The following is a 17,703-nucleotide window of genomic DNA, read 5'->3' on the forward strand; positions in this document are numbered from 1 at the left end:
TGTTGAATCAATATACATTTATTTGACATAAATGAAGAGAGAAACATCTTCACAGCAGGAACGGGTGGCAGGAAATGACTACAAGGAAGCCATAAATTAGTTTAGTGGGGCTGCCTTTGTGGCTCACGGCGCGAGCGGTGTGAGGGCTGACCGGCATTTACTCTCCAGAGGGCCGCACACTCTCGAAGATTCCGGCCTCCCGCATGGCATTGAACTCCTTGACGGCGTCGTACTGCTTGTAGAAGTCAGCATAGGCTTGCTTGCGAGGCTCCGTTACTGTATACTACACACACACACAGCAGTCTTAGGCTTTCTTGAGTTGCTTGAACGCAAGATTGGAAGTTATGCCAAGGCCAAATATGCCGCCATATAAGGATGTCATCTGGGAAAATATGTTATGGTGACAGCCCTACCAATAAGTTGAAATTGCAGCTGAAACAAACAATTATTTTAAGCAATCGATGAATCAGATCTTAAAACATGTTTTAATTTCCATCCCCTTATTCAAAAACCAGTCAGTATTTCAAATTCAAACTGCAGAAAATGGACTGGTTTTGTCTAGAAGATGTTGGAAAATATGCAAAAATATTGTTTCCCAAAGCAAATTTTTTAGTTTGATTCAACACAAATCTACATTCACGTCTACATTTGGAATATTTTCAATAGAAAAAAAAATATTTAAAATAAAAAAATAATTACCAATTTAGTGGATCATTGATTAGTTGTTGATTAATCGTGACATATCTACTTGACTACTTGAAAATGTGTATATCAGACCAACCATGACACCTGTTAGTTCGATAGTTCGACCAAGAACTTGGCTCATTTAATGTAATCGACGGACCAATGACTTGTTTGTGAGTCGAAAAGACCAGCGTTTAGGTGCAGCTGTTTGCGAGCAATTGAGAAAACAAATAATGTATTAAAGCAACAAATGTGTCACCTTGAAGGCGGCGGCTGCCACGATTGACAAAGCGAAGGCGATGGGCAGATGAAAGCGCAGGCGCCTTCCCAGCAGACCTCGCATCACTGGCTTGGGCAGCGACATCTTAATCACCTGGATGAGGGGGAAAAAAAAGTGAGACGCAACAAGAACGCAAAGCTGTTACATGTTTGACAAACTAATAACTTCAACCTGTTAGTGAGTGTATTGGAATGACGAATAACTTGAATCTCTTAATGGACTGCCCAATGCTAGTAGATTCTATGAAGCTGTAAGAGTGTGTTTATTACAGCAACCAATAACTTGGAGCTGTTACTGGGTGCTTATGACCGAATGCTGACTTGAAACCTGTTGGAAGGTTTGCCTGAGCAACCACTGAGTCACACTTGTGAGTAACGTATTCGACTGACCAATACCTTCAAACTGATGCTGAGCAGACGAGACAGACCAATGACCCATTATGAATTTTTTAAAAAACATTTGAACAAACAGTACAACATTTTTCAACTTTCACAGGCAAAAACGATCAGCACTGCATGTATTCAGAGAAATATTCAGAAATCAATGGTTGAATACTCTCGCGATCAGCGTTAGTTCTAAAGATTGTTCTGAGGAGGTTGCACCCCTGGGTTTATGTCGTTCATATTTGTCAATTATGGGAGTCTTCTCTGTGATTAGGGTCTAAACACATACACGTGACTGAACGACAAATAAAATGATGGGCAATAAGGAGACAACTCTAAGCAATGTTATTTTTCCTTCAACATTGATTTCTGTTGAACGGTCTTGAACTCAACATCAATGACATCACGACAAGTGACCAATCACACGTCGCGATCAAGTGGGGGCAACGCGGACTCTTCCGAGCACTTTATGCGCATTACGGGCGACATCCATCCATTTTCTAATCGACTTATCCTCACAAGGGTCGCGGAGGTGCTGGAGCATGTCCCAGCTGTCTTCGGGCAGTAGGCGGGGTACACCTTAAACTGGTTGTCAGCCAATCTTATGGGCAACATTACAACAATTATTGTGGGACAGACTGAATTTTCAAGACTCAGCCACGACTTCAAAGTGGTCACGACTTTAGTCAGTCATTTGTTAACTTGGCTTATTGTTTTTATAAGAATAAAGGAGGACAGCCACAGCAACATGGTATCGCCGGCTAGCGAGCGACCACGAAGGACAGCTGAGCTAACAAGCAGGCAGGCTCGCGAGATGGCGAAAAGCGGTGCAAATCCTGCAAATTCTTCAGCCCGAGTGACTTTGGGAACGTGCGAAATGTTTTCAAGAATCCACTCGAAAGGGTTCGAGCGGTCACAATCGCGCCCAGTCAGACTCACCTTGTTGGACCTTGACAGGGAAAAGCAACGAAAAGACGAGCACGTCGCTGGCAGCAGGCGGATAAACGTCTTCTTCTTTTTCTCCTTCTGACGCTGCTGTTTCCACCACTCCTTTCTTTGCCTTCGTTTTCTGAGAGAATGCTTACAATGCGCGGCACTGCCCCCTAGAGGAATGGCGTTTTCCTGCAGTTGTCACATTCAATGGTTCTGACAAATCTCACTGGCACTGGTGGACTTAGAGCAGGCGTGTCCAAACTCGGTCCGAAAGGGTCGATGCCCAGCCTGTTTTCCATCACTCCCTGCTACAACACACCTGATTCAAATGTTCAGGATTGTTATCTTTCTTCTTCCAAGTTCTCTGATGAGCTGATCCTTTGAATCGGGTGTGTTTCAGCAGTGAGAGATGGAAAACAGGCAGGACATCGGCCTCTCACGACCGCATTTGGACACCCCTGACCTAGAGGGTGGGTGCTCTACTTCCACACCTGACATTTAGTCTTGCGTCCAGCACCGGAAGTGACCAATGCTGATTTTGGGCAGATTAATGACATAATATATAGTATAACAATAGAAGATGGTTTCTTTATTTTGTGTTTGATTGTGAAGTGGTCAGTACATTAAGGTATGCTCAACCGAAAGACGAAATAAAAGCTGACTTTTGTTTTCTCTCAAGAACATGCAAATCAAGTTGAAAAAAGTTGTTTTAGACCAATGTCTTCGCCTTGGTCCAATGACTCGTTTTGGGTTTGTCGAGCAGGCCTGCTGTCAGAGAAAGCTCTGGCTGGTGGCAATACGAATGACGTCATGGTCTCTCTGTCGAAGTCTTTGATGTTGTTTCAATTTCTGAGTCAGAAGTCACTGAGGGCTGCTCTTGCAACTGAGGCAGTGTTTGAGGTACTTCCTGAAACATTTGTCCCTCACTCCGTAAATAATGGGGCTGATGGCGCGGGGCAGGATCTGCACCACGATGAAGCAGGCAAACAGCAAGTCCGAGTAGTTCTTGGGGAACCAGCGGTGCAGGGCCATCTTAACCAGAGCCTCGGCGTACATGGTCATACACAGCAGAACCTGAACGCCGTGCATGGCGATGGTTTTACGAGCCTTCTTGGTGTCCTTGTTGGCCCTTTGGGCTGTGAACAGGATCTTGAAGTACAGGAAGAAGATGAGCAACCACACGAGGACCAAGTACACAATGTAGGTGATGTCCCGCTTCTGGGCCAGCATCGGATTGGGAAAGGCGGTCTCTCGGAGGCAGAAGATTCTGGAGGAGAAGAACTCGAGAGGCTCGGTGGCGAGCGTGACAAAGAGGTCCGGCAGGCTGGAGATGAGGCTGGCGGTCCAGATCAAGGCGATGAGGAGCAGAGTCCTCCTGACCGTGCAGATGCGGGCGTGGTGAAGCGGAAGACACACGGCCACGTAGCACTCGGCCGCCATGCACGCCAGGTTGAGGGGCGTGTTCTCGGTGGCGGTGACGGCTATCAGGATGAGGGGGGCGCACACAAACACGGCGATCCTGTAGAGGGTGTAGCTGATCACGAAGAGGATGACGCTCACGCTCATCTGGATCATGTCGTTCAGAACCAAGTGGAAGAACAGGATGTAGCGAGGGTTGCTGTAGAAGATCTGAACACAAATTGGAACGAATGCATTGAAGTCCAAAGTCCTGCCTTGGAAACTCTTGATATTCAAACTTATGAACCCCAAGGCAGAAAGACTTTGCCGAGTTCTGTTTCAAACCCGGTAAGGTGAAAAACCGCACACATTTGCGACTTACATTGATGTCGCACGTCTGACCGTTTGGCTGGCGTCGTCCTGCGTTGTTACCATGGTGACCGAGTCACCATGTCTCTTACCTGTCTCTCTGCATGAGCTCATTCAAACTTTTGCTCAGTGCTAAAAACCTCCCAGATGTCGCAAAAGCGAGCCCTCGGCTGGTGACAAGAAGCTGTCGTTGCTGCAGTTGTTGTGCCGTGTCGTTTCCTACCTGATGCTTACAAAAGGTGTAGATGAGGCCGACGTTGATGTAGTTGATTGACAGTCCGATGCAGAGCACCAGCACATTTTTCAGCACCGCTTTGCTGATTGAGTCTCGGTACTCGACGAGTTGGCTCCCGTTGGCCGGTGCCGCCGCGCTCATGTCACGGCCCAAACTCTGCGCAATCACAACAACCTCTCTTTGAAATCGTCACCTGATATCCGTCATGCTCCACTCGTGCAAAAAAAGGAAAGTCTCTCGCCAAGTGGAATTTTTCAGTTCAGGATTTATATATATATATATATATATATATATATATATATACACTGAATACACACACACAATGTTATCACAATAAAGATTGAAGAAGGTTTAAACTTCTTCAGACTGTATTTTCGGATTGTCTGTATGGAATATTCTGAGCAAGCATCTGTTTTATTGTACTTCACATTGAAATAATTCACGATTCATGGAGTGAACAAGAAATGAAGTCAATCCTTACCTGTTTCAGCGGGGCGCAGCTCTGACGCCACACCTGCCCTCCTGCTGTCTTTTATACCCTAAAATGGATACTTTTACACACACACACACACACACACACACGCACACACACACACGCGTACGCACACACACACTCTTAATGATTCCATTTTATTATACTGCACATAATTCAATTACAAAAATGACCCTGGATCAAAGTTCAAAAGCAAACAGATGTGAAAGATGACATGCAAATACTATGCAGTAAAACGTTCAAGACAAGTGAACTGTACTTTGACAGATATTCTTTGCTGTACCAGCAGAGGGCGTGCACGAGGTCATGGTCTGATCTCAGACTTGACCCCCAAAAGTCAGGATTTTCCGTCGAGGCCGGTGGAGACCAGCACTGATCTGCTCTCCTTCTACTCGATGGATGCGATAAGGAGAAGCGCTTGGTCCGCCAGCAACTAATAGCTTCAATTCATGTGTTATGAACGCCCCAGCACTCCTGAAATGACCGCAACCTTCAAAATGTCAGCACAAATAAGTTAATGTTGAGCGCTGCGCAAGTACCACCAACAAGTTGAATTTTGCCTTTCAGAGATTCATTTTTCTGGAAACAGATTTTGAATTACTACTCTTGATAACAACCATTACAACCACCGCGACTAGAAGTACTACAATTCGGCCTTCCAAAAGGCTTTGACATTGCCAGTTGTTGGCGAGTGTTCTGGCTTTGGTTTTGGTGTCAGCTTTGGGGTCTTTGGTTCCAGGTGGTTGAGGGTTTAGGCTTTTGTCTTCTGGGTTTGTTTTGGGCTATGGTTAAAGGCTCAGGGTTAGTGTTTGGCTGGTATGAAAGTCCATGCATTTAATACAAAACATGAAGTTGGTTGATGTGGAAATGATGTCATTCACTGGCAACGGGCGCAAGCCTCATGTCTCGAAAAAACGTCACTTTTCAAGAAACCAAATGTTTGTTGAACCTCATAGACATAGCCATTTTCTACTCTTGGAAAAATAACACTCGTACACTAGTGTGGGATTGTAAAAAGAAAAAAAAGAAAGAACTGGACCAAATTGTGATGTAGCAGGTTTTAACCTGATGACAGCAAAATTATACAAAAACTTGCATGCACATCAAAGTGACATCAGTGTTTGTTGTTACCCAACCAAGTTCGTGAAATGTTGTTGTGCTTGTTCCACTAATGAGCTGCTTGACCTTCATTTCTACTCTGCGGATTCATCGTCATCCCGTCGAGGGTCCTCCGAGAATTCCCGTTCGGGTTCGACAATCCTCTGCGGGTAATGGCCCTGAAAGGGCACGCTGCATCGGAGGACTGGCAAACTTATTATCATGATGAGGATGAGGAAGAGGAGGAACAAGACCTTCATCACATGCAACATCAACACAAAACTTTGCTTCGATTTCTTCACCAGATGGACTGTCAAGCAAATATGGCAACAGAAAGTCCTTATTTGGCCACTCTCAATCCATCCATCCATCCATCCAGTCAACCCCCAAATTTTCTTAACAATACAATACAATACATCGTGATTTATAGAGTGCTTTCACAACAGCTGCAGCTATTACAAAGCCCTTAACAGCCCAAAACAGTTAACAGAAGGTAAACAATAAGCAGCTCCATTAGTCTAAACATTGCATTTTGGTTAATAATCTGTGGAATATGAATCGAGCAGAAAAATCAACCGTTTTTTGTCCATTTTGCCACTTGCTCCCAACTGAAAATGACCAATCATGGCTAAGCTTCAGAAAACCGCAGAGTTGTTTCTCGCATGTTCAGGAGGAAGTGAGCAGCTCCAAAATGACATCCATTTGTGTAAGGTGTAAACTCTCTTATTTAGAATAAGTCCCAAGTGCCACAATTACAAACTTTCATAATTGATATTTGGAATAACTTATGTCAGAGTTAATGTTCTGTTAGTGTGAGGGGAGCGTTCTCAATCATTCCATCCAACAAGGTACATTAATTTTTTTATTGAGTCAGCACGTTTATGAGCATTTTTGTTGTTCATGATCAATAAAAACACAAGGTAAGCAGAGCAAAAACGTGACGAGAGCTTTTTGTTCATCAACACTCATGAGTGGTACATAAAAGGGAGTCCATTAAGTTGTAGAAAAAAGAAAACGTGTGAGAGTGAATGCGAGATGTGTGAAAGTGGGTGTGCGCAATGAAAATCTGCCTGTTAAGAAAACAGAAGCTTCCCGAATTGTCGTGATGTCAAACGCGTGTCGCTGGTAAAGTGAGCACTGAGACAGTCGAATCATTTTTCTGAATGAGCTTTATGATCGATGGTTGTGTGCGGCCGCGGCAGTCGCACAGTTAGGTCATGGGCCAACCGTTTCCTCTGCATGAAGAAGTTAGTCTTTCGAAACAATAACATTTTGAAACATTTCTCCATTTCACATATGGTAATCGTCGATTATATATTATATAAACCTGGATTAATGCCGTTAGCTGGACTCCTTAGCGTTAGCATTAGCACTGCTCTCTAGTACAGCACAGCAAGCCATGCTCACTTAGCATAATAGTCTAAATATTATCAATCGGATATTTAGTACAGCCTTGGGTTTTTAGTGTTTCAAGTGGTGGATTGTTTGACCAGCCTTAGAACCACTAAGGTTGGCGTCGACCACGAACGGACCTTAGCTAGCTCACACACTTTAATCACTTTTGATTTGTTTCACTGTATGTCTACTGTATTTAAAGACCATTGAAGTGTTTTCTGTCTTATTGTTCTTAAAGATAATTGTTCCAAAAGTTGATGTATTTTCCATCGGCGGCGTGACTGTTCGAAATCTAACAACGAGGTTCTGTACGTCAACTTTTTGCAAATCAGTCATTACATGTTACTGTTCGATCACTTGGATACATACAAAGGGTATTTAACGCAGAAACAAGTTGGCATGTAGTGCGAACCAATCAGATGTGAGCGTGTCCCTACCGTGAAACAGTCAGTGAGAAACATGTCCTCTCCGTGTCGCAGTGAACCAGTCAGGTGTGGGCGTGTCCTCTCAGTGTTTCAGTTAACAAGTCAAGAGCAAGAGTGTGCCTGCAGTGCCAATCAGGTGTGACTATGTCCCTATAGTAACCAAGCATCTCTCTGCAGTGAACCAATCAGGTGAGAGCGCATCTTCAGTGTTGCAGTGATCATAAAACAAGTAGATGAAACCAGCTGGTCGGTTCCATGTTTTTCCCATTATGCTTCACTCTCCATTCAGGCTGGTGTTTTTTTTTTCACATTTCTCTGATTATTACTTATTCATGTATTGATTTTGAAGTTCTGCTGGTTCTACCTGGTTTCCACTGGACTCTACTTGGTTCCGTTCCAGGCACGGTCTGAATGCGGCGAGGGTGCGCAGAGCTCCGAGTCTGAGTCTGACTCGGCTTCTGCAATGTAGGGTCTCATGGTAGGGCAGCAGGAGGCCCCTGCTGGTCCCCCGAGGTTAGACGCCAGCTTGGCGGATGAGTAGAAACTGTTGTTGAGAAAGTCCAGGTTCTCTCTGGACTGTGAGATGGAGAAACCGCTGAAGGAGTGCTCCAGTTCGTCATGGTCCACAGAAGGGATGGACAAGGAGCGATCGCTGTCGGGCTTAACCTCCTCCTCTTCCCCTGCCCCCTCTCCTTCTGCATCCCCTCTCTCCGCTTTCTCAGCCCCCCCTTTCTCTCCGGTACTATGGCGGTTGGCCCGATTCCCACTGTGCCGTTCTCCGGCTGGCGGTGGTGGAAGTCGAACCAGCGACCCGTCCCCCGCCGGACTTGGGGTATTCCCGTGGCTACGCTGGGGGAGAGGTGGGGCCTGTTGATGGAACTGGGAACTGATTGGCTGCCAGGAAGTGGAGGGGGGGCAGGTGGTGGCATTGTGGTTCCGGGGAGCAGTCGAACTACTGGACCTGACCATCTTGGTCCCAAAATGACTCTTATCCACTTTGTCTCCAGGCAACACTCTGAAACGACAACAACAACAATGGAAAGTTCTAAGGGTATCAGACCCTAGTTCTTCTAGGTCTTGGACTGGATGAAATTATTTTAGACTACGTTCATGTCTAAGACGGAAGGGGCCCTAAGACACATGCCTTACATTTACAGGGTCACATTCTAGAGTACAATAATGCCTTATATGGACAGGTTATAAAATTGTAGATTACATTCCCATGTGGAGGGGTCATAACATTCTAGACTAAAACCATGTTCAAGATGGGCAGAGTTTTAAGGATCTTGAATACATTAAGGTGCTGTATGGCCTCGAACATTCCCTAGATGGACCAACAGTCTAGATTCATTCTAGTTTAGATTCATGTCTCAGAAAGACAGATCCTGGTGACGAGAACCAAATACTAACTGAGGGATCTTGTGTATAGACTGGCTTTTCTCCAGCTGGTCCACTGGACTGTGGTAAGGTGGCGCAGGGTCTGGTTCCTTGGATCCAAAGTAGGCGTCTGTCTCAGTCTGTGAGATTCCCATTCGCTGGATGTAGATATTGACGAGGAAGTCCAGCTTTCTCTCCATAGACAGTACCTGAAGGACACAGACCAGAAGAGGAAAACATACATCACCAAACGAAGTACCGCCAGTTGTGCTGGTTGCCAGTGGTGACTGGTCACCTGCTTCTCCACTTTCCCCAACCGTCCCATCATGCTGGGGTCCTCAGGGAGTTCCTCCCCAGCAGCCTTTGGTCGGTCCTTGTCTGCAATTGGTGTCCCCCTGCCAACAATCTGGTCCACCCTAAAACCAGGAAGACAAACAAAACTATTCTTTGCATTCTCAGAGCTAACTACAATCTGGAAAAAGTCAAGGGCAGACAGTGTACCTGGACTGGAGGTTCTTGATGCGTGCAAGCATGTCCAGGTGTCCCGCTGAATACTGTTCAATCACGTCCATGACATCATAGGGACGAAGACTCTCCTTAAACTTTCTCTTGGACACCATGAAGCGCATGATACTGGGAGACAGGAAAAAGGAAGTCAACACTTTCTCCTGACATCCAGTGTGGACTGGTCTTTTAGACTACAACTGAGTCATGAGATACTAGACTAGAATTGACAGGGTCTTACGATTCTTAACTAAATTCATGTCCTAGATGTACAAAATAATTCAATTCTAGACTGGATTCATGTCTCAAATCAACTGGATCGTGAGAGTCTAAAATAAATTGTCTTCAATGGAAAGGTCGGGTCTAGTCACAATGAGTTTGTGGAGTCACTTGGATTAAATGTATGCGTGTTGTTGGGTCTTCTGTGATGTTGGCTGATTGCCAAAGAAAGACTGTCAGTGACATCTAGAGGGCAAAGGAGCACAAACAACAATTATAACAGCACCACCCAAAAAAACACTACAAAAACAGTGGAATGAGACAGAACAGAACACAACGGAAGAGAAGACAATAAGAGAACAAGGAAGCTATCTGGTGTCAGTCCGTCTCTTACCCAACAGCTGATGGTGACGTTGGTCCTGGGGTGAGCAAAATAAACCAAGATGTGAACCAAAATGTGAATCAAAAGGCAAAGAAACAGCGAGCAAAGCGATGAGTGAAGTTGACAAAATGTCCTTGGCGGCGACCGTTCCAGAAGGGGAGTCTCCGTACCAGATGGCTCGGATGGTGACCTTGATGCCGGGTGTCAAATCTTGCGGGACAAACTCACAGTGGCAGCTCTTGTTGTCATCGGCCAAGTCTTCTCCTGGCAGGCTAGCGTCTGCAATGGCCAACAACATGGCGGAGTTACGGTGGCGGCATAAGATGGCAGCCACATGCGAATGCTCGTATGCGTGCGCTAACCTGGCGAGCTCTTCTGTCTGAACTCTTCATCCTGCATCTCTATGAGCACTACACGAGAAGAACATACCACATGCTTGAGAATCAGCATCAGACACCAAAGAAGAAACACCCGAAGAAAACCACAGTGAACGCCACAGTCCTCACATCCTAAATAATGTTAGCATGGCTTAGCACTTAGCACCATGGAGGAAGTACTACAAGGTAGCCAAGCTGGCGCATCTTGTTGGTCAAAGTGAAACCTTTCGCTAAGACCTGGTACACACAGAAGGGTTTTTCCAACTCTTAAAAGATTTTTTGTCTCTTACAGATCCCACAAAAGGATGAAAACTCGGGCATTCAACAAATTTAGTCCTATTGTGTGTGCTGTGTTCGCACAGAGCACCACATACATTAATATTTTTTTTCTACCACCAATCTCAAAACAAAGTCCACCGAGGGGGAAATCTTGCTTGATCACACATTATCTCTAAAAGTCAAATCAGAACCAACACTTCCAGCTATGTGGCAATGTTACCTGGGTGTTTCTGAAGGGACCAGAAGCGGGAGCGTTGCAAAGACGTCAAAAAAGACTTGCTTTGGGAAATACTATTGCCATCTGGTCCACCCACTTTTGTAAACAAAACGCCATCAGCTAGGTTGTGGTGTATTTATCGCTGGTTACTCATTGGTCAATCAGGGCAGTTCTTTGATTGGCTACAATGCCTTAACGTCACAGTTCACAGAGTCATTTAACCATCTATCCATCCATCCATCCATCAATCAATCACTTTTTTTATCACTCCATCATCCATCCACCCAGACATCATCAATCCATTGTCTGATCCGCTTATCCTCACAAGGGTCACGGGCGTGCTGGAGGGTATCCCAGCTGTCTTTGGGCAGTAGGCAGGATACACCCTGAACTGGTTGCCAGCCAATCGCAGGGCACACAGAGACGAACACCCATCCGGGCTCACACTCACACCGAGGGACAATTTAGAGTGTTCCATTAACCTGCCATGCATAATTTGGGAATGTGGGAGGAAACCGGAGTACCTGTAGAAAACCCACACAGGCCCGGTGGAGAACATACAAACTCCACACAGGAAGGCCGGAGTCGGAATCCGGAAGCCGGAATCAAACCCTGCACATCTGCAGTGTGAGGCCAATGTGCGAACCAGTCGCCACCGTGCCGCCGACAAGACATCATCAATTCATCCAAAAATCTTTCCAAACAACCTTCTATTACACATCCATAAGGATGGAATTGATTCTATACCAGCCACAAGAACACAAGCTATGTGAACCACTATACTATGCCAAACAATACGAAGCAGAAGATCATGAGAGTTGAAACGTGAAAGCTCCCCTGATCCTTTATGGCCTTTTCCTTCATCACTTCCTTGCCTGCCTCCTTTCCTACATGGTCTTCTAGCCTCTTTTGTGTGTTATGAATGAAAGGGATTCACTTACTTTGTGCACGCATCCCCCACGTGGGACATCATTGCAATCAAAATCCAAAAAGTGTGACATCGTTTCTGATGTTGAAATGGATCACTGTGACAGGACTTTAAGTGAATGGTCTTCCAGCACGTATGATGTCCTTTAAAATGTGACTGGACACATGATTGGACACATGATTGGAGAGGGGACTGGACATGGACCTAACCAGCACCTCCATCCTACCTTCAGAGTTCTGGCGAGATGCAGCTCCTCGGATCCTGAAGGCCTGCCTGGTTCTGTTGCGTTCACCAAAGCTCCAGCTCTTAGGAACCTTACTGGGACTGTCTTCCAGACACGGATCTATGCTGGGAGAGCGGCGCAGGGCCTGAACACCCCCGGGGACACCAGGAACTCCGGGAGCCACACCTGGACCAACTACCGGGACCACTAGCAATCGGAAGTACATGAAAGTCATTGGTATCTGACAGTGAGTAAAGGTAGACTACGCGGACAAGACTCACCATGTTGAGGGGAACCTTTTCCTTTGGTTCCTGAACTGCGTGGAGATGAGAAGACTCTCTCCTTTAGACTCACCTTCTGACTGTTGGGACAGGACTAAGTCAAAAGGCCTCATTCATTACAATCCCTTAGAGCGAGTGCTAAATTATGTGTTGACTCTTAACAGATCGTGCATGCTGTTGGTGGGCGTGTTACACGTGACCTACTAAGATTGTGGCGCAATTAATAAAGAGGCACCAAGGTTGTGTGTATTGACCTATTTGTTTGTGCTTTAGGTAGTATTGGTGGTTTTTGTAAAATGAAGTTTGCAGCGATGGGACCGGACGTGTTCGTAAGCCTGGATATTTCTCCCCAAAGTTTGTTGTGAGTCCTTTTGAATGAATGCAGGACTGTGGCGGCCTCCAGGGGGGATATCGCCCGTTTGCCAGATGCAATCCTAGGTGCGCCCGCTTCGCAGATCAGCTACCGCATTGGTTTACATGCACAATCAAGTTTGTGTCCATTTGTGCTGGCACAAACCTTTAGTAAATAAGGCCCAACGTGTGCTTGGGTTTCAGTGAGTTTCACTCTTAAACTTTTGAGAATCAAACTGTGGATTCTGACCTGGGAGAAGGATCTGGTTGGACATCCTTCCTGCAAAGACAGAATAAAGGACAATAATAATTTTAATTCTAAAATCATTCAAGTAAAAAGACACGACTCCCAAGAGAGAATTCTTGATGACTGACTCAATGAAAAAGGTGAGACCTGAATGACAATCCTGACTTGTTTTTGAGGTTCCTCAGCAAGTCCAACTGGTTGAGGGGCGGAATTAACCTGGAAAAACACCACAATAACACACCTCATGTTTATCTTTACCTTGATGATGCGCTACCAGCACAAATTACAGCAGATACCAATGTCAAGAGGCTTAATTCTCAACGTCTTTGCCTTGAGTTATTTATTTATTTTTTAAAGGTCTCTACAAATAAGATTGACTTAACATTTGACTTAATGTTTGTCTTGATACAATGGACTGACCTGTACATGGGGACAGACACGGTCCTCTCATAGTAGTCCCACGTGGATGTCAGATCAGAGCGACTCAGATTTGTGGCGTAAACCCTCCACGCAGCCTGCATACACACAGCAGGTGACTTTTCGTCGAGTTTACTCGACTCTATTCAACTCTACTCTGCTCTACTCTACTGTATTTTGTTTTTTCTATTTTACCCTAGACCAGTGCGGCTATTCTGTAGCGCTACCTGAATGAGTCCAGCTGCTGGGTTTCGTCTTTTCTCGAAATGTTTTTGTCTGTGCTGCTCTTGGACCTTGAGAGCAAAGCCAGAACCCAAGATGCCCTGACAACAAGAGAGGAAACAGACAGGAAAACTGATTAGTGTCTACGCACACACATACACACCCACACGCACATCCACAGACTTACAGCTGGCAGAGCAAAGAAGGATACGCCGATCAGAGTGAACGTGGCCGCCAGCAGGCGACCATTCCAGGTGATGGGGAACTTGTCACCATAGCCAATGGTGGTCAGCGTGATCTGACAGAAACGGGCGAGCAGCCAATCAGATGGCGTATGGCACTCGATGGGTTTGTCGTGAAAGGGTCAGAGGGAGTCTCACCAGTCCCCACCAGAGGGCGTCGGCGTACGTCTCAAATTGTTCGTTGTCTTCTTTCTCGGCCAAATAAACCAGGAAGCTGGCCAGGATCAGACACAGGAAGCCGATGTACCAGGCTGTGATCAGCTCCTTAACACACGCATGCACGCGCATGCAACATGCACGCGCACACACACACACACACACACACACACACACACACACACACACACACACACGCACCAAAAGTCCTTGAAGCTTGAATTCAATCTGCCGCCTCAGAGACAGCAAGAAAGTCACATCAATTGTCCACAATCAATACACAAGATAACATGATATGACTTGCTGTGTAATGCACGCGCACGCACGCACACACGCATATACACACAAATTACACACACACGTGTTAGCTGCCCGAAGACTGCTGGGATAGGCTCCAACACGCCCGCGGCCCTTGTGAAGATGAGCAGATCAGATTATGGATGGATGCTAGAGGCCATTTAAAAATAAAACAAAAAAATTGATGGCGAGACACAAATGGCCCCTGGGCCATAGTTTGGACATCTCTGCTGGAGACAAAGACCAGTCGATTGCTGTTGCTACTTGCCCTGACATTGTCTCAACAGCCTGTCGTTTGTCAATACGTGCCCCGACATTAACTGGCGACCAATCAGTTGTCCGTCACCTTGCTGTGGGCATAGACGACCGATCCCAAGAGCTTCCAGGTGCCTCCGCGGCGGTCCATGCGGATCATGCGCAGAATCTGAAGAAAGCGCAGTGAGCGGATGGCCGAGGTGGCAAACACGTTTCCCTGCGTGCCCGCCGCCAGCACCGAGATGGACGCGATCAGCACCATGATGTCTGAAGACGGAACACATGTACACATTAATATAAACACACATACAGCATGCATACGCACACATATACAAAAAAAAAGACATGTTTAACATGCACATGTAAACGTCAACGCAAATGCAAAAATACACACACATGCGTGTGCACGCCAAGGTTATTATAGCTAAAGAAAACTAACTACAATTTTTTTAAAAATTTGAAAATCATGAAATAAGATAACACGATAAAACAAACAACAACGTGAGCTTTTTGACTGAATAAAAATGAACAAACTTGTAAAAATGGCTTCAAACAAACTGAAAAACTGAATTTACAAAACAAAACTATTCCAACCCTGGAACGCGCACATACACACATGCATGCACAAATACGCGTGTGCACAGTCCAGCTCACCGATGATGCAAAAGGGCTTCCTGGCAAATTTGAGTCTGCCTCGCCATCCTCGATATCGGCAACAGCAGCCCGCCGCCCAGATGCGCACCGTGTACTCCACGCCAAACACCACAATGGTCACCACCTCCTGCGCAAATATGCACGCGTGCAAAAGCAGAACGCAAATCAACAGCCATCGCTGACCCTACGTGCTCTGACACTGCCTGGCGCCCATTCAGCTATTTTTCTCATATGTGTGCCCTGACACTGGTTGGAGACCAGTCTGTTGTTGGTCCACATGTCAGTCTGGGGGATGCTGTATCCGCAGAGGTGCATCTCTGAGGAATGCCACAAGGCTCAATCCCTGGGCCAATTTTTTTAATGCTATACTTGCTCACCATAGGATCTATTTTTAGGAAATATGACATCTCCTTCCAACGTTATGCAGATGAGCTCAAGATGAACAAGCAGATTAATGCTGTAGTGGGAAGCAGCTTTTTTCATCGTCGGTGGCTGTCCAAACCTTGGAAAGAGCAACCTCTGAATGTTAGGCAAGCCCACACAATGAGGGGCAGGTGTATAAATCACGCTTAAAGACACATTTTTATTCCTTTGCTTTTGAATCACAGCCTGAGTGACTGCTCATGTCACCATGTATGATTTAATGTGTTTATGAGTTATTTGTTTGTTCCGTCTGATAATTTGTTCAGCATTTTGCTTCAACTTTGTTGTTTAAAATGTGCAGCAGCGGCATCTTACCAGGATGTAGAGCGCATCCTCTGAGCTCTTCTCGTATTCTCGGATGGTGGAGAAGACAGACAAGACCAGGCAGGAGAAGACCAGCAGAAACCTGAGAGGTTAAACACAGCCCACGGACTGACAATCAAAGCGACAAATAGGAAGCGGCAGCGCAATGGCCGTCTTAGCTTTCGGAAAAGTCAGCGGCCAGTCCGCATGTGTGAAACTTGAACGCTTGTATTGTATTGTATTGATCGGGCACTCAGCCGGACACTTCGGCTGCTGGAACCCATGCAGCACGCTAAGGACAACCTATGCGCGTGCTCGTGTCTATGGTTGTGTGAGTGTCTGTATGAGAGTGTGTGTGTGTGTGTGTGTGTGGGTGAGTGTTCTTACACGTAAGCGTGGTATACGAAGGCCCACCCCCTGGGCCTCTCCAGAACATTGTAGAGGAAATTCTGCAACCGCCTGTAGAGGGCGTTCCTCTTAGGAGCTTTCTTGCCCCCCGACACACTGCTGCGCTGACGCCGAGGTCCTTCTTCGGCTGCGTAACACAAACGGGGCCCATGCTCAGTTTTGCTCAGCATCGGGAAAACCGCAACGAAATCAATCGGTCAAAATCAAAGACACTCCGAGTGGTCATTGCCACAATACTTGCTTCAGGGTTGTTGTGTTTTTTGTTTTTGTTTTTGCAAAAATCCCAACAGACGGGAGATGGCGCTTGATATTCTAAAATATATACAGGTATGTGCCCATCAGAAAAATGCCAGAGCCTTGCCTGTAGAAGGTGCTATTGAGTAAGATTTAAAGGGGTGGTAATGGGGACACCTAAAAAATAAATTATGAGCCACCAGATAACGCCAATTTTGAGTTTTCAACCATGTTGGGGCCCAGTTCGAACGTCATTAATTAGCACAATTAAACAAGAAGATCCGAGTTCAAACCCCCAATTTAAAACCAAAACCGTAAATTTAATGAAAACCTAAACAATAGATGACATACTTTAAATTCATTTTTGTATGTCTTAAATGTATTTTTGATTTAGGGGTTAAAAGTGAAATAACATTCAAGTCAATCAGGAACAAAGAGCATCCGATTTTGTTCCCTTCCATTTTACGGTCGTGTGACGTCACCTCAACCTTGTCTCTGGTCTGCTTTATTTATTGACCCATTTATTGACAAACGCACCTGCGATGAGCAGCACTCCGTCCCTGCTGGAGTCGGTCCCCCCGGCCTCCAGACCCACGAAGCCGACTTTCAGCTTCTTCTGGTCGGCCTGCGCTCCGGGGAACACGCCACCGTTCCGAGACTTCTGCACCATGACGGATCTCCGGACGTACGAGGCCGAGCTAGTGAGCTCGAAAGCTGGCGGACGGAGCTGCCCGGGTGTTCGGGTCAGCGCGGAACATCGCTGCCGAGAGGGAGGAAGAAGAATGAAGAGGATGCTGACCAAACAAACCAGCTGCTGATCTGCAAATTGTTTTGTCTCCTCCGAGGCGACTTCCGCACAGACCGGAAGCGCAATGTCGTCACTGGTGGCTATCAAATACCCCCCCCCCCCAAAAAAAACAGGTGAGATGACAACCAGACACAACACGGTGTGTGTGTGCGTGCGTGCGTAAAAGCACTTAATGTCAGACCTTCTGTCACCATGACAACCACAGA

At 46.1% G+C, this 17,703-nt stretch overlaps 3 protein-coding genes across 5 annotated transcripts; all 3 read right to left on the reverse strand.

Annotated features, from left to right (window-relative positions):
• Positions 1 to 2: 2 nt before the first annotated feature.
• On the reverse strand, positions 3 to 2,423 carry cox6c (cytochrome c oxidase subunit 6C). 2 transcript variants are annotated; one of them, XM_086118804.1, is made up of 4 exons: positions 2,287 to 2,423; positions 944 to 1,057; positions 152 to 283; positions 3 to 78 (listed from the first exon to the last, which is right to left on the reverse strand). In XM_086118804.1, exons 2-3 carry the CDS (start codon positions 1,046 to 1,048, stop codon positions 158 to 160), a joined length of 231 nt encoding a protein of 76 aa, XP_085974930.1. In that variant the 5' UTR covers positions 1,049 to 1,057; positions 2,287 to 2,423; the 3' UTR covers positions 3 to 78; positions 152 to 157. The 2 variants fall into 2 exon arrangements, with proteins under 2 accessions (XP_085974930.1, XP_085974929.1); XM_086118803.1 differs by having other exon boundaries at positions 3 to 283.
• Positions 2,424 to 3,141: 718 nt separating this feature from the next.
• Positions 3,142 to 4,423, reverse strand: LOC147201694 (odorant receptor 131-2-like). Its single transcript, XM_086117413.1, has 2 exons — positions 4,271 to 4,423; positions 3,142 to 3,909 (listed from the first exon to the last, which is right to left on the reverse strand). The coding sequence occupies exons 1-2, from the start codon at positions 4,421 to 4,423 to the stop codon at positions 3,142 to 3,144; spliced, it is 921 nt and encodes a 306-aa protein (XP_085973539.1).
• A 2,298-nt stretch (positions 4,424 to 6,721) lies between these two features.
• kcnq2b (potassium voltage-gated channel, KQT-like subfamily, member 2b) lies at positions 6,722 to 17,573 on the reverse strand. 2 transcript variants are annotated; one of them, XM_086118054.1, is made up of 19 exons: positions 17,227 to 17,573; positions 16,435 to 16,582; positions 16,060 to 16,150; positions 15,322 to 15,448; positions 14,759 to 14,934; positions 14,098 to 14,223; positions 13,905 to 14,015; positions 13,723 to 13,818; positions 13,499 to 13,593; positions 13,226 to 13,294; positions 13,082 to 13,111; positions 12,481 to 12,560; positions 12,203 to 12,406; positions 10,538 to 10,585; positions 10,346 to 10,454; positions 9,572 to 9,703; positions 9,366 to 9,486; positions 9,104 to 9,279; positions 6,722 to 8,708 (listed from the first exon to the last, which is right to left on the reverse strand). In XM_086118054.1, the coding sequence occupies exons 1-19, from the start codon at positions 17,357 to 17,359 to the stop codon at positions 8,075 to 8,077; spliced, it is 2,706 nt and encodes a 901-aa protein (XP_085974180.1). In that variant the 5' UTR covers positions 17,360 to 17,573; the 3' UTR covers positions 6,722 to 8,074. The 2 variants fall into 2 exon arrangements, with proteins under 2 accessions (XP_085974180.1, XP_085974181.1); XM_086118055.1 differs by lacking the exon at positions 10,538 to 10,585.
• Between the last annotated feature and the right edge of the window lie 130 nt (positions 17,574 to 17,703).

Source organism: Hippocampus guttulatus, chromosome 8, assembly GCF_054856545.1.
Source record: "Hippocampus guttulatus isolate MCC_2025c chromosome 8, RoL_Hgut_1.0, whole genome shotgun sequence".
Classification (NCBI taxonomy): Eukaryota; Metazoa; Chordata; class Actinopteri; order Syngnathiformes; family Syngnathidae; genus Hippocampus; species Hippocampus guttulatus.

Coding starts and splice junctions, on each gene's coding strand:
- cox6c (XM_086118804.1), bottom strand. CDS start 1,048: ATGTCGCTGCCCAAGCCAGTGATGCGAGGTCTGCTGGGAAGGCGCCTG. Junction 284..943: donor TGGCAGCCGCCGCCTTCAAG/GTGACACATTTG, acceptor GTGTGTGTGTAG/TATACAGTAACGGAGCCTCG.
- LOC147201694 (XM_086117413.1), bottom strand. CDS start 4,423: ATGAGCGCGGCGGCACCGGCCAACGGGAGCCAACTCGTCGAGTACCGA. Junction 3,910..4,270: donor ACACCTTTTGTAAGCATCAG/GTAGGAAACGAC, acceptor ATTTGTGTTCAG/ATCTTCTACAGCAACCCTCG.
- kcnq2b (XM_086118054.1), bottom strand. CDS start 17,359: ATGGTGCAGAAGTCTCGGAACGGTGGCGTGTTCCCCGGAGCGCAGGCC. Junction 10,455..10,537: donor CAGACAGAAGAGCTCGCCAG/GTTAGCGCACGC, acceptor TGGCCATTGCAG/ACGCTAGCCTGCCAGGAGAA. Junction 9,280..9,365: donor TGGGGAAAGTGGAGAAGCAG/GTGACCAGTCAC, acceptor TGTGTCCTTCAG/GTACTGTCTATGGAGAGAAA.